Source organism: Sinocyclocheilus anshuiensis, unplaced genomic scaffold, assembly GCF_001515605.1.
Source record: "Sinocyclocheilus anshuiensis isolate Anshui unplaced genomic scaffold, SAMN03320099.WGS_v1.1 scaffold1530, whole genome shotgun sequence".
In the NCBI taxonomy this organism is placed as follows: Eukaryota; Metazoa; Chordata; class Actinopteri; order Cypriniformes; family Cyprinidae; genus Sinocyclocheilus; species Sinocyclocheilus anshuiensis.
The window spans coordinates 441,966-457,605 of NW_015542493.1; the positions used below are offsets into that span (position 1 = coordinate 441,966).

The 15,640-nt window shown below is 36.9% G+C and overlaps 1 protein-coding gene across 2 annotated transcripts in view; it reads right to left on the reverse strand.

Moving 5' to 3' along the window:
* LOC107694116 (tyrosine-protein kinase RYK-like) overlaps positions 1 to 15,640 on the reverse strand; it is a 56,776-nt gene that overhangs the window by 10,091 nt on the left and 31,045 nt on the right. Inside the window, exons 2-12 of one of the 2 annotated variants that reach the window (XM_016493717.1) lie at positions 15,477 to 15,598; positions 15,057 to 15,156; positions 13,981 to 14,112; positions 13,272 to 13,337; positions 13,025 to 13,166; positions 12,069 to 12,169; positions 10,344 to 10,427; positions 8,781 to 8,906; positions 5,415 to 5,501; positions 3,459 to 3,528; positions 1,475 to 1,607 (exon numbers count right to left, since the gene is read on the reverse strand). In XM_016493717.1, coding sequence (XP_016349203.1) covers positions 1,475 to 1,607; positions 3,459 to 3,528; positions 5,415 to 5,501; positions 8,781 to 8,906; positions 10,344 to 10,427; positions 12,069 to 12,169; positions 13,025 to 13,166; positions 13,272 to 13,337; positions 13,981 to 14,112; positions 15,057 to 15,156; positions 15,477 to 15,598 — 1,163 coding nt within the window. The remainder of the gene's footprint in view (positions 1 to 1,474; positions 1,608 to 3,458; positions 3,529 to 5,414; positions 5,502 to 8,780; positions 8,907 to 10,343; positions 10,428 to 12,068; positions 12,170 to 13,024; positions 13,167 to 13,271; positions 13,338 to 13,980; positions 14,113 to 15,056; positions 15,157 to 15,476; positions 15,599 to 15,640) is intronic. The other variant, XM_016493719.1, reaches the window with a different exon arrangement.

Below are 15,640 nucleotides of genomic sequence, written 5' to 3' on the forward strand. Positions count from 1 at the left end.
GAATTTTCATTTTTGGGTGAACTATCCCTTTAATATATTTTTGTGGAAACTGTAATGCATCTTTTTCATTAATCATTTATAAGTAGAACGATTCAAAAGACGCCATTTATTTGAAATAGAAAACCATCAACAAGTCTCCACTGCTACTTTTGATCAACATAATGTGTGTCTTTGTGGAACAAAAGCATGTGGAAAAAAAACCTACTCGAAATTCTGAATGGTCATGGTGTATACACAAAATACAACAACACCAATACATCATACATGCATTGTTTATGCAGAAAATCTATACCCTATTTATTTGATTCCTCTACATTCAAGCATTGTTATTTATTTATTAATATCTGGTCTATGAGCAGTAATGCACATAGAATGCAATGTTGCACATCCCTAGGGCGTTAACTTTTAAAAACGGATCTCAGGGTCCTTGCATACTGCTCCATTCAGTCGGTCTCTGTCCAGATGTTTGATCAGCATCTGGTGGACAGGGTACAAGACCCTAAACCAGCCTAATTATACAGTGCTACCGTAAGACTGACTAGTTATTCAGACAGAGCCATTTTCAAAGTATGTAGTTTTGCACAGACATGCATCTAAGATTCAATTCAGGTGAGAGGGGAACATTTTGGCAGTAAATACTAAAATAAATCATCCACTTTCAATGCCAAAATGCATGGTATTAACTATAGTATTGGTAGTTTACATGATTTATGTTTTTCCAAAAAAAAAGACAATTGTGCATTGAGGCAGGAAGTATAACAACACTGCCACAACAAGCTTGGTCTTGAAGAGGAAAAATTGATAGCTTAAAGCACCCATTTAACCATTTTAAGAATACACTGGTCTGACTGATCGAATGTAATCTTGTCTTTGAAGAGGGTTCAGTGGCAGCTGAATGAAAGACAGCCCAGGGTTAACATCACAAAGGCTCGATTGTGAACAGTAAACTACTGTAAAGCACATATCATAGAAAGTTCATTCGATGTTGACAGAGGATCTGCACAATGAATTCACTGTTTAGAAGAAAGCAATTAAATCAGGATAATCTGAACACTCCAGGTGTTCTGCTGGAGGGTCTCTAATATAAACACCTGCCTTAGACTGATTTATAGTTAACAGCAGGAGGAGTATCATTACGCTACTTAGCATTAGCTGAATTCACAACTGCTCAAAAATCACTCTCTGTGCAAATGTCGATGCAGTTTAAATGTTGCATGTTAAATAAAACAACCAGTACAATAAGTGTGCTGGTTTTTTCAACTAAATTAATATCAGAGCAATGAAGGAGTGCTCTGATATCTATCAAACTCTCTTTGATTATACAAACATAAATGGATTAGGTAGACTTGGTCAAGCTTATTGTGGCAGTAGTGTCATAAAAAAAAAAAAAAAAAAAAAGGGGCAAAATGTCACAAATCTCACTTAAAAATAAAATAAATAACATAAAATAAAAATACTTTTGTGGAAGTCTTACCTGTGGGTTGTTGGCCTCAGCAAGCTTACATTGGCGCAGGAAAAGCTTAAGATTTCCCCAGTTCATATAGGGCAACAGGACCATGGGCTTCTCACCATCTTCTATACACACATGGCTGATGGGTAACAGGTTCCTAAGAGTGAATAGACCAAAAAAATAGAAAAATAGGTTAAGATTTAAAACACATTTCTGCACATTTAATGAGTGGGGACTGGGGAATACAGTTAAAACAAGAATTAGAGAAATTACTTACTGTTATTAGATTCCCACTAGCAATGATACACAAAGTAGACAGGAAGTGACATGTTACCCTAAGGTACTTGGTCTGTACAAGACTAATTTCAATCAGTGATTCATTTCTGACGAGGAAAAACTAAAGTCATGGGCTGCGCTGACCGTTTAACCTCAGACACGGGTCTGCGTGACTGCAAAGCTCGGAACGCTCAGGACAGGATATGGGTCTGAGCCCATCCCAAAAGGCAACCAAGCGGGAAACAGAAAAATCTAAACAGAATGTTTGACCTCAGGGCTGTTGTAATGCTGCTATATTAATAAAGATGAAGAGATATTAAATATGATGTGAAGTGATACTAATAGATGAACACCAGGATTACAAAATTAGTATTCAGTTTAAAATGTAATTGTCATTGCACTGTTCATGTCAAAAGTACAGTATATTAATTTTGTTAGTATTTTTTTTCAGTATTAATTTTTTAGTTTTCATAGGTTTCAGTAGTTTTCATCAAAAAATAGATAACCAATGGCCAATAAATGGCTGATATTAAAAGTATATATTTTTCTAAATAAAATTAAAAATAAGACAAAAAAAAAAAAACACGCCACAGGTGAATTTAGGCATCACAACAATATAATGTACAATAAAAAATAGATTTTAACATTCAGTAAAAAATTATATTTAACTGTTCAACAACAATTCGTTTTTTTAAAAGATCAACTTTACACTTAAGACTCACTTCAAGTTACTCTGAAATATAAATTACTGATACGTTTCTAATATCTGTTGATATTAATTAACCAATGTGGTACCAGTAAGCCTCTATATTAGTGTATATTAAATGCCCGGGCCTTGGATCCAGAACTGGATTTGTTCAGATCTTTTGTCAGACAGCCAACACCAGAGAACAACTAGTCACTGGATTTGTGAAGTGTATTTTAGTGATCTATTTACACTAGTTTTTGTATTAATAATAGATAGTTATAGTTAACAGTGATATGAAGACACAAAGTGATTAACAATGATGGCACAAAGTGATTTATAAGAATAGTTCATAAGAAATTCAGAATGTCTGAAACCACATGCATTTCTATGAAGGAAACTTGGTAAACAAGAATGCGCTAATAAAGAGAGAACGCAGAAGATGACAGTAATTCACACAGCAGAGGAAGTGTGTAGATATGTAGACATAGAAGTGTCATAGCTGCAACTGTGGTCATCATATTGAGGTCACAACATTCAAACATTACACAACATGCTTCCACTGTGGACAGGGTAATTTACCTTTCATGAAAGTATGGTAATTTATATTTATATACACAAGTATATTATGTCATCATTCTTGAAACCTCTAATCAGCATGTGTGTTTGATGACGTTACAGGGATTTTTTGTTATGTGAAATGAACTTCTATAGGTATTCCGCGCTCAAAATGTAAGAAACCCCTGATAAGGTCCCTGTGATTCAAAACACATCTATGGCAAGCTTTGTTAATATATGAAAGGATTGGATTAAAGCTGAAGTTTAACACACACACACACACACACACACACATACATACATACATACACATACATACATACACACACATATACATACATACATACATACTGTACGCACAAAACTCAGTTCAGGGTTAATTTAGCAAATTAAAGAAAAATGCTATAATAGGAGAATGACACAGCAGATTTTGCAATAGAGCAAGTTCTTCAAGCGTCAAGAAAGCAGCACATGGTGGCTGTAACTCACCTGTGGTGAAGGCTCCGTAGTTTACAGCTTTCTGTAAGCATCATGGTCACCTGTACCTCTGAGGCGTGATCTGCACAGCCAAATGCAAGAACAAAGAGTCAGGGATGTGTGAGGCAAACCTGAACAACCCAATCTTGAGGGAAATTTGAGAAAATCAACTGACAAAGTCTTCTCATCCCTCCACACAACAATCAAAACAAAGTAAACCCTCAAAGATCTGGAAAAAGCCATATCCTAAATGTCAAGCAGCACTAAAGGATAGAGGAAATATTTGAACATTGTCAAATTCATTAGCTATGTTTCCACTCAACTAATTTTGGTATATCGCATTAAAAAAAAAAAAACGCTGGATGGAAACGCCAAGATGTGCATAAATTCTAAAAATGCGCATAAAAAAAAATGCACTCAACTAAATAGGATACATTTCTTATCCGGTAAGAAAACATGCGCATAAACTATGATGGAAACACTTTTACCGAATACATTTTTTAATTCGTATAAAAAAAAACATGTTAATTTGCGATGGGGCTGCATAAAACTGGACCATCCCAATGGACCGATCTCATTGCTCATTGCACAGCATCTGAAATTCTAGTTTTGGCATTCTAAAATGCTTGAGCTATGTCTCGTCAAAGGGCTTCGTTATAATAAACTCCCAGAACTGTGTTCCCAGACAGCAGGCGAAAATAAGATAACATGTCTGCTTTTCGTCTGCACGCTCTGAAGCTCGTAATTTATTGTATACAAAAATTATTATATACAGTGCCTTCTCTTACTGCAGCAAATTTAATTTTTCTTTGTGATATTTAGTGCAAGTTAATCAGGAAGTGACGATTTTGTCCTCTTCAACTCACTGGATGGAAACGGTGCTTTATTCACAAATGTTTTATGTGATATTCCAATTTTGCGCTTAAATTTAATTCGTAACTTTGGATGGAAACATAGATACTGTTAAATTAAAAGGATTGGGTCATTATTCCCTTAAACATTTTTCCATGCAATTACAATGAACAGGGACTATAGCTTTCGAAAATAATGCAAAACAAAGGGTCATAAAAATGTAGATTTGTTCCTCACACAATGCTTTCCTATGGCATATGAACTACTTTTATGATGCATTTGTCAGCATTTTTGGAGTCACAATACTTTATTTTTAGATTCACCAATTGAGTTAAAAAAAGAAGAAAGTAAGCCATAGAGGTTTGTAATGAAATGTGGGTAAGCAAAAAAACAATTTCTGTGAACTATCCATTTAAAAGAACATTAAATCAAGTGAATGCTCTGTTGGAACTTATTTGATCTGTTTTGCCCCATCAGGCAAGTCCTTGTTAGTAAAAGGTGCATGTAGGTCCTGAACAACCCTCCACCTTGCACTTGAGGAAGTTTGATTACTTTAAAAGCAGCCTAACTCCTTTCAGCCAGTCTCATGGCTGAAACACATTTAGAATGAGTTCACAGAGGTCTGGTTTTATCTTGGAGCACAGCTTTTGACGGATGCTTGGAGAGTATGTGTGAAGTGTATTGTTTCCTGTCCCTTGGACAAGGGCCGGGGTGGAAACTGAACAGATTGGCACAGCAGAGGCTGATACAGTGGCATTGTCTGGTGGTTGGCACCAGTCCTGCGCTGGGTAAACAGGGCACAAGGGCAAATGAAGGGGTGACCAGTGTGACGGGAAGTGCTTAAGTTTCTCATGGCATTTTCATTTTCTAGAGAAACTGATAACTGTCATAACTGAAAACTATATTATCAATATTTTAAAACACCCCATTTTCATTATTGTATTATGAAATTTTGAACTTCACAAAGAGGTTCATTATCACAAACAATCCCAAATGATTTTCCTGAGAAAAGAGTTACTTTCAATCATGTTGGGAAAGTTATTTTAAATTTAAAAGTCATTGTAGAATATTGTACTCTAGGGACATATCAAATGAGAGTTAAAAGAGAGGATTTACCTTTCACTGCTTTCACAAAGACTTGTTTCTCTTTGCTTGGGTCCTTCTCGTCAAGCAAGACTCCATGAAAAATGCGGCCAAAGGTCCCTGAGGATCAAAAATTTAAAAAAAATAATTTTAGGTAAACAGCCGACATTATGAAAACTCTCTCAGGTAATAGAAATCTACACAGACTGAAATACACAGATTGTCTCACATAAGGCTGGCCAATATATAAATACAATGAATCATATATATATATATACATGTTAAACACTTTTTTTGGCAAGTAAACAGGCTGTCAGACTAATTTTGCAATCCCTCCCATGCAACTCACAAACATGACATGTTTAATACCATCTCTGTTTTAAAATTCAGTAGCAAAAACTAGAGTATGTACGTTAGATTGTTTGAACTGATTCACAGAAATTAATCAGTCTCAATGAATCGGTTTCAATGAACAGTGTTGGGGTTAAAGGACTGCATTCGTCATTCATATATTTTAAATATCATGAAAAGTTCAAACAAATATGTATTTCGCTATATGTCCTCCGCTTCTTGTTTCACTGCATCTTTGGGATAAAACAACATGCCAACTTTTGCACAGCAGGTCTGAACAGGTATCCTGGATGACCTCCGAGAATAAACATAGCATGGATTTACCAGCAGGCGCAGGACAGTCTCTCACCTTTTTTGCTGTTCTACAGACAGTTGGACATAGTTGCAGTTCCCATAAGCTCAGATGACACCATGTAATGGATCAGTGCATCTTGCAGAGCAGTAGACCTCAGAGTAGGCTGACTTAGGGGTAGTGTTACTAATGCTAGGGGCCAGGGTTAGAGTTAGGGTTAGGGACACCACATTGTCTACTACTTTTCCCTCTTATCCCCTTCTCTTGCTGCCATGCTTGTTATAACATGCCAATTTATCTCAAGCCAGCTTGCTGACGTAGAAGCCTGTTTTAATTCCTTTTTAAAGTTGTCTTTATTTAAATAGGAACACTAATGAATGCAAGCATATCGTGACCAATAGTGTCAAAAGAGCTTTAGGAAAAAGGGTCACAACATTTTGGGAAATAAAGTTATGTAAGGTGTGATAGTGCGCATGTTACTTGTACTGGTAAAAACAAAATGACTGAGCAAAAGAACAACATGTTCCATGGATGGTGTGTTTCTTGGTTGCAATGCAGAACTTGCATCTAACCTTCCAAAAAAAAAAAAAGCAAAAGCATACACATGGCATTATACATTATGCAACCAGCTGGGTTCCCGTTTCAATTGCTTTAGGTAGTTTATGATAAACTGGTTAAGTGAAAGGATAACTGCAGTCACACTTGAGACGAGCATGATCATTATGCTGGGCATTGGGGGAAATTCTTGGTAGGAAGACGTCATTAATGGTTGCTCAAGTTTTGGTCAAGAAACTAAGCACTGAATGTCCCAAGACGCAGCATGCACTCTGTTTTACAATGAAAAGGTAAAGTTGCCCAGCTCGGGAATGGCACAGACCTTACATCATTATAGACCTAAAATGTACTCTATCCAAGTATGTGAACACCGATGCAAGATCAATTTGACCTGCATTGCTGCATTCTGAAAAGTTCACGAGTCTGTTAAAGTTAGACATCCCTAGCTCTCCTTGGAGCGTTCAATAGAGAAGTAGCAATGCTGTCATTCAAATGTTTTCAATCAGTCAGTTGATTCAGTTCACAGAACACGGTCAATGCCCTGCAATCAACTACATATCTACGTACTTACAGCTCAATGGAAATGAATTTGAAGTTTTTATTCTTTTATTTTAAGATTATGAGTGATTATGATAACTTTTACGGTGTAAATTTTGCATAAATGCATAGAAATTCCTGAGGCAAAATACACATTATCATACAATAAATGCGTTAAATTTTTTGTTGGGTGGCAAAAAATGTGTTCATGAGATCTGTATGTCATTTGCAGATTCCATGTCCCTGCAATAACACAAAACCCCTCAAAACAGAGGAAAAAAACACTAAAAATGCTCTTAGCATTTGTATACGAAAAACACGAATAATTCTGATATGTCATTCAAAATGGACTTTAAATCAATGTATTTTCTGGTTTGTTTGTTACTTTTTAATGTTTAATTACACCAGTAAACTTGTTCGTTACTCTTTAGCCTAATAACACCTAAACCTTTTAAAACTGTAGTTTAAAACTAATGATTACATTTATGCAAAGCTGATAGAGTCCCTTGTCATTTATGTTCTCCATTTGAAAATTCAGTCTACGTTTAATATCATTATTGCTGCTTCTGTTATTATTAAGCATGCTTTAAAAAATTTATAGTTAACATGTTGATTTCATTCCGTGCTTCACTCAAAGCTATCGTATGGTTTTGCAAGATGTTTGAACCACTTTTATGATACTTTCAAGTTGCTTATTTTGTCACTTTAGAGCTAGACAGCCCTCATTTCTCATTCACCCTCATTATATGGAAAATGGTAGCAAGGATATTTTCAAAAAATTAACTTTGTGTTGAATAAAAGAAAAGTTAATATGGTTTGGGACAGCAAAAGGATAAACAGACCATTTTTCATTTTTGATTAAAAGGAGCCATGCCCTTGTGCTTTTGGCCTTGGTATTACTACAAAGCAATTGCAGAAAATGTTTAATAAGTAAAAGAACTTTGAAATTTGCGCTTCGCATAAGGCCATTCAAATACAAATTATTGAGCCGGTCATAAAAAAAACACAAAAGGGGCCCTTCAAAAAGGATTAATCTGACATTCCCCCAAGTGTCCAATAAAATTGGTTTAATCAGATTACCCATCTTTAGTTTGCCAAGTCAGCACTTAAAACACAACACAATAACCCTTATAAATATTAAATCAGCTTCATCAAGCTTGTGGGCACACGTACAAAATGAAAGTCTCACTGATGGAAAAGAAGATGCTACAGAGGGGAATTACTGCATTGAGATTTTGCAAGAACGCAAGTCAAACAAGGTGGGTTCTTGATGCAGTTTTGTTTATGTTTTATATCTTATGTGACTAATGATATTTGTGTCAACATCTTCTGTGCAAGCCCAGAGCTGTGCTGGCACAAGGCCCAGCAGAGAGCTTTTCTGTTTGGACTCCAATTTAGTGCTTGAGTGCAGATTTCCCGCTGGAGCACAGCACTTGTGTGATCCAACAAAATTATTTTGCAGGGGGAAGTGTCTAACCTCAAACTGAGCGGCCAAATGACACGTTTGTTTGCCATGATGCAACTTCAGCTGAACTGGTCGTTCAAAAGAACCACTATTAGAAAGATGGAGGTCTCAATGGAACTGAGGTGGACAGATTACCAAGTATTGAGTCTTTCAAATACACAGTATTAACTTGCTGTGGTTTCCATGTGCGTCTAGATACCTTCATGCAAGACGTCTCGGAGTGTGACTCTCTCTCTGGAAATGGCGATGTCTTTGACCTTTGTCTTGGCCTCAAGGAGAGTGACGCTTCTCAAGTCGTTCTTCTCTATCCGCAGTGAGGGATAACCTTCAATCACACACACATTAAAATAAGTGTTAACAATTCACATTAGAACTAATTAAAAGGCTATTACAGACAAATCAAAACAAAGACAATTCAGAGAATGACAGAGGTTTGCAGTGTTATTTTAACAACTGGAAGTATTTAAACACTTCATCAATGAAGTAAAACCCCAGCTTTGCCAACGGCAGACACTGCAGTTTCACTCTTGCACAACATGTTTTGGTGTGTAACTGATTTTCTCACACAGTTATACAGAGTCAACTGTATTAGATGTTTAGAGAAAGCTGATTGTTTTATTGTCATTTAGCTACAGAGTACTTTAAATACACCCCCCCAAAAAAAAGGTCCAAATGTACTGTGCGCACAAATACCAGTACATAAGGCTGTTTAAATGTGGTTGTGTATCCTGATAAAAACATTGTGTATCCTCATGTGTTATTTTTAGGTTTACATGTCTTGATTGAACAATTTTCCTGTTTATATTCAATACTTCACTGTGCCTTGTGGTAAACATTATCTTAGTGATTATATAAATACAGTTGATTATGAACCCAGAACAAAGTGTAAATATATCACTTTTCACTAACAATACAACTAGCCAGTGTTCTGATTCATTTGGACAACATTTCTCCACTCATACTAAATGTGCATGATGCTGCCCCCAAGTGGTTATTATGGGTAACTAATGTAAAACTGCTAACATTTCTTATAGTCTATTCAAAATATATTAACCCTCTGGGGTCTGAGGTGATTTTGGGGCCCTTGAGATGTTTTGACATGCCCTGACATTTGTGCTTATTTCAGCTACTTATAACATATTGTTAATCAACATGTAATTTTTTTGTATTCAGCACAAACTGTGCTACAATAATATGTGAGCAAGATTGATCTACATGTTTGCATTTTTTAGAAAAAAAAAAAAAAAGATTATGCATGGTTAGTGAGTTTTGGGGAAAGAAATGTAGCTGAAATAAGGCCATAAAACCCATACTGAATAGTTCTGAATAAGACTCGAGTAATCAGTCTTGTAGGCTAGAATATTTACATCAAAACGATCTTAAAAATCTTTTTTTTTTTTTTTAAAGTGAGCTGGTCGTGCCTGCGCCACTGTCGACCCCAGGGAGTTAAAATAGAAAACATTTTTAAATTGTAATATTTAACACTTAGTTTAAAAACGATGACAGATTTTTCATTTTTGAGTGAACTAATTTACCATGACTATCTGATTTTCATTCTTGTCATGCAAATGAGAACATGTCTTTGCACTTTGCACCACTGTAATAGTGTAAACCAATGAACGAGCTCGGTGAAGGCCAGTAAGAACAAAACAATGGTGATGGTGAAGAAGAAACCAGGTTAAAGGTAGGTGGTTAGTGAACACGATTAAGTCATGATTCCCTGTTGCTGTCTCTCTATCTGCTTCACAGCAGCAGAACTTACTTTTGGTTTCGTGCGAGGGGGCACCAGGGTGAGGGAAGGAGGCGCCTGCAAGTTGGAGCATAGGTGCAGAGCCAGTATGAGCATCTGATCGAAAAAGGAAGGGGTGGAGGGAGGACAGAGTGAGAGAACAAAAAAAGAAAGATGGAGAGAGGTATATGAAGGATGGATAATTATAGCAGGTAGATGGTGCCTGAGCTATTCCACACACAAGAACAAGAGTGAGACAAGAAAACACATGGTATAAGCATGAAACAGTGCACCAAGCATGTAAGACCACTAGGAGGCGCTAAGCACAATGTGAGTGCACAGCCTGGGCAAAATGGAGCAGATATCTCCACCATCAAATCTCCACACTGGTTTATTAAAATAATTTTACAACATAATTGCTTTTGAGGAAGAGTATTCGCTAAAGCTGGCCTTAAACATCGCCCACAACTGTTGACACCAAATGTTTTAAAGTACTTAGCTGCATCTGAAAACACTTACTACTGAATATGTACCACATCTAATGAAGAACTTGCTTCTAGACCATTCTGTATGCATGCATATATAAAAACAATTCATAACATTCGCAATGCTGGAATTGTTATGCAACCTACATAAGCTATATTTGCTGTCATTTACTAATATAACAAAACTTCTCTCATGTGGCATAATTTTTTGCCTTCCTTTTTTATGAACGCTGTGTATTTGGACATTTTACTAAATTGACATTGCTTTTTGCATACTGTAGAGTAGGGAAGTAGCCATATTTGGATGCATGAAGTGACAACTGTTGGCTAAAATGAAAATGAATCACTTGCCTGTGTCAAGTAATGTTTGTTCTAAAAAATAAAAAAAAAAGTCTTGCACCATTTGACATTTCCATATCCAATTAAGAGACATTTATTTTGTTACTTAAGTATCTAAATATTTTCTGGGGCCACTGTGAATATAAGACCCATGGGATCTCCTGGCAAACTGAAACTAATAGGAAGTTTAAGGGAGGTTATCAACCTGCCTTTCAGTTCTGCCTGAAAACCTCTAATTTTAGCCCAATCCAGTCATTTGAGGGAAAGGAGAAACTCACCCACTATGAAAACAGTGACCATGTTTTAAAAAAGCAGAAACTTCTTGTTGATTTGGTCTTATTTGCGTCCTAAGTTGGAAAAAAGGGTGGAGGTGGCCAACTTCTCGTGGTGAAAAAAAAAGACAACAACCTAAGTGTGAAGAAATGACTCTGAAATGGCACTAGTGAATGACAGCAAAGGATTGAGCAAATACTAGGAGACTGACTTTTGTACTATTGTGAGGGGACATGACGAATTTACAAGTACGATACGCAAGACACATTTGTCCGATCACACAAAAACAATTAATGCTGGAGTCACTGCTGTGCTAAACTTAAGGACAAAAATGTGTGCGCCTGTTTGTACCAACCTTATGATTCCAGTTGAGCTAATTTGATCATTTGTTTCCAGTTTTCTCATTTATAAAGGAATGCACATTTGGTGTGAACAGGGCAAGACAAGATGCAGCCAGAAATGTGAAATTTAGCTGTGGGGAGCAAAGCACCCAGCTGGTGTTTATCTACTCTTTGAGCTACTTCTCCTGGTAAAGAGATGGGTTTCTGACACTTTAAACATGGAAGAGGAGTGCAGATGGTTACGGCAGATGGTTGAGATGTTTGAGAGAGTTGCTGATCTGAGGTCAGGGGTGAGAGACATGGTGTGGTCGTAGTCTTACTGGTGACAGGTGTAGCATTGTTGGGGGTGTCTGCCCTCAGGTACTGGGTGGTCTGGGTGGAAGGCTGAGACAGACCCTGAGAGCTTCCACTGTCGCTGACGCTAAAAGATTTAGAGAGAAGAAATTAATTACTTTAGGAATTGATATGCACCAATTTGAAAGGTACGTGGGCTTATATTAGGACTTACTATAATAACCTCAAATCATTTTACTAAAACAGACCAGTCTTTCATTTTAAATGGTTTCACAGCCTCTTTTATGATGAACTCATCTGTTTTTTCAGAAGGTGTAGGGTTTTACCTGGCCCTGAACCCCAGTGCATTTAAAAACTAAGTGCTGTGTAATTGTCCCAATTAAAGCCATTAGACTTCAACTCAAAAGGTTAAACACTGAAGCCCCTGGAGAAAAACCTAAAATGCTGCAAGTTTAACCTGCCTCCTGAAACTCATTGAACCTAATCATGATCTAATGTCACAGACTCATCATCATCATCATCATTAAACAGTTCTGGTTTCTTCTGGTCTACTTCTTGGGCTGTGGAGCAAAAACAATCCACCGGTAGAAAATGGAGTCTGAGCACATTCTTGTTCTGAGGTTGATATGTTTTAGAAGATAAATGGAGCTCGGTGTCTCTTCTTCTAAATAGCAGCAGATAAAATCTAATCTACCAACCTTATATAATGCTGAAAAAGACAGCTGATGCCTAATTCAATTTCAGAAAAGCACAATTAAAATACCCTGGTATGAAATTAGCAGGAGATGAGATTTTTTTCTCTCCCGTCTTCTTTTGATAAACCCACAATGAATAGGAAAAGAAAGAAAAAAAAAATAAAATACACAAAATCTGAAAAAAAAAAAAGTATATCATGAGCAAATATACGAGAACTAGACTAGTTTTGGTGCATTTAAACTAACTGAACATTCCAACACAGAAGTGCATGCATACACATACACACCTGTCATCCATTTCCACTCTCTTCATGCTGTGGAGGTGTAACACAGCAAGGATGATGGCTACCAGAAAGATGACGATGCAGCACACACACACACTGATGTAGAAAACTCGTGTGGATGTGGTGGGTGCATTTGAACTGCTCGCTAAGATCAAAAGAGAGGAGAGAGTTTACAAGAGCAGAGTGCAGATGGTCTCATTGTAGAACCACATTTACTAAAAACGCCAAACAATAAATCGCAAATACTCACGGTCTATTCTCTGTATGGTTGTGTTTGGGAATGGCAGAGTTTTGGGGGGCTCTGGCTGCTCAATTCCTGTAAAGTAAAACAATAAGGGGAAGGATCAGCAAAGTCTAATGCCTATGCCAGTTCACCGTTTTAGATCACTGAATGTTGCCCATCAGAGGAACTAGAAAATGTTGCTCAAATTTCACCCCAAATTCAAAAAAAAAAAAAAAAAAAACTCAGACATGCGAGATGACAACAATCTTGATGGGTCTCATGAGATTCATCCAAACACATGAACTGGTTAATTGTGGTCTCATTTATGTTTGGTTTGTAAGTTGTTGCCAGGGCAGTAAAATCTCACTCCTGCCATAGAAAGTGTAAGACACAAAATATCTTCTTGAGCACCACATACACACGCTGACCCAGTTATTCCACAAGGGAGAGGAAATTGGGGCATACACAAAGTCTTTTTCTTCTCCAGCAGCTAATTTGGCTCATGTGCTTCAAATAAGCAGAGAATACATTCACTGGCTATTTCCTCTAGGGAAGCATATGGCAGAAAGCTTGTGTTATTATCATATTTGCAGTCTCTGGCAATGTGAAACCTGACACACAATCTGCCAAACACACAAAACCTACAGCATACTTGCAGGAAAAAAATGCACTAAGATCATCTTAAGAAACAGATGTATTGGAGGAAATAAGGTAAAAGTGTATGAAAAGATCTTACTTCGGTAACACATTTTCCTGCGTTTGAAGTTGAGCACTGTGAAGTTGTTGGCTGGTGTAGTCAGGTTCAACTGCACCGTAAGCACAGCCTCTCCATCAGCCTTTCCAGAGCAGAAAATATCCACTCTGAACACTGGAGTGACGCACAGAAAGTATATTAACTATACTTTAATAAACTATACTTTATTAAATACTCAATTACTCTATTAAATTACTAATAATAGTTGTAAACAATGAATGCAGGGCCTCATTTTTAACTTTTTAAAAAGGGTATCAGCTGCTTTTGTGCTGGCGAATTAGCGTTTGCCCGAATCCTACTAAACTACATGAGAAGACCAATTAAACACTAATACAAACGTTTGGCACAAAGATTTGGTCTGATTTTTGCATTGTTCAGACAATGCGAATAAACGTCAGACAGTTTGTATGCAAGTGCAAAATAACTCTCTGACAGTAGGTGGTGCAAAAAGTATTGATATGTTTTTAAAGAGCCATTTAGATTTTGGATTCACTATCGTGTTTATTAGGCAACACCAAGACGAGCCAGTTCAGGATTCTTCCTCTGCTATTCACTGCAACCACCAAGTCACCAATAGTTTAATGTAACTGCAGCGGCTCTGGGCATGTGACCAAAAGCATGAATCGTATAGGTTGGTCAGCTTTATTTGCAGTGCAATTGAAAAGAGATTTTAACACCTCTCCATGAAAAAAAATAAAAAATCAGCTGCACTGACAGCATGTGAATGTTAATGCCGGCTCACTCAAATTAAAATGCTTAGCGCATTGAATTTGTCTTGGTGTGCACAGGTCATACAGAAATTAAGAGTAGCTAAAACCTTAAAAAAAGCTGTGGGTTCTTAAGTTGTGATGTATAAACTTTTCATCTATAAAAGTCCGACAAGAACAATTTTTCCAATAGTTAACAGGCCTTTTTTATGTGAAGACCTTTAAACATATGTAAAGGTAGAGTCACTATTTTTTCTTGAAAATATAGACTGTTATAGATATCAACAGCACCTTTTCCCTTGAAAATACAACATATAATGGGAAAAAAAGAGAGAAAAATAATTCACTGACCTGAACGAGTGCGCGGGACCTCCCCCTGAGCAGAGATGTTGCTCTGAAGTTGATCCATGGCTGAAGTGTTTTCCACTTGAAACCCTAACCTGTAATCCACCTAAACAGGAGACAAGGATTACGGGAAATAATTAAGATATTGATATAGATATAGATATTGATACAATCTATTCATCTATGCATCTATTACTTCAATCTTCAGTGTGTCAAGATCCTTCAAAAATCCTTCTAATATGCTGATTTGGTATTTATGAAACATTTATTATTATTATCACAGTTGAAAACAGTTGTGCTGCATTATAGTTTTGCGAAACCATGACTTTTTATGATTCTTTGATGAACAGAAAGTAAAAAAAAAAAAAAAGACTGACACCAAACTTTTGAATGGTAGAGCACATAGGATGTGTGAACAGTGCCAACCTTGCTGCTGGAGTGCCATGTGAAATGTAGGCTGTTAGTGTCACTGGGCACAGGCAGGATGAAGGAAAGGGCATAAAGATTTACCACATCATCCCTTACATAGTACAACTCAGCATCAAGACCTGCAGAGAGAGAGAGAGAGAGAGAGAGAGAGAGAGAGAGAG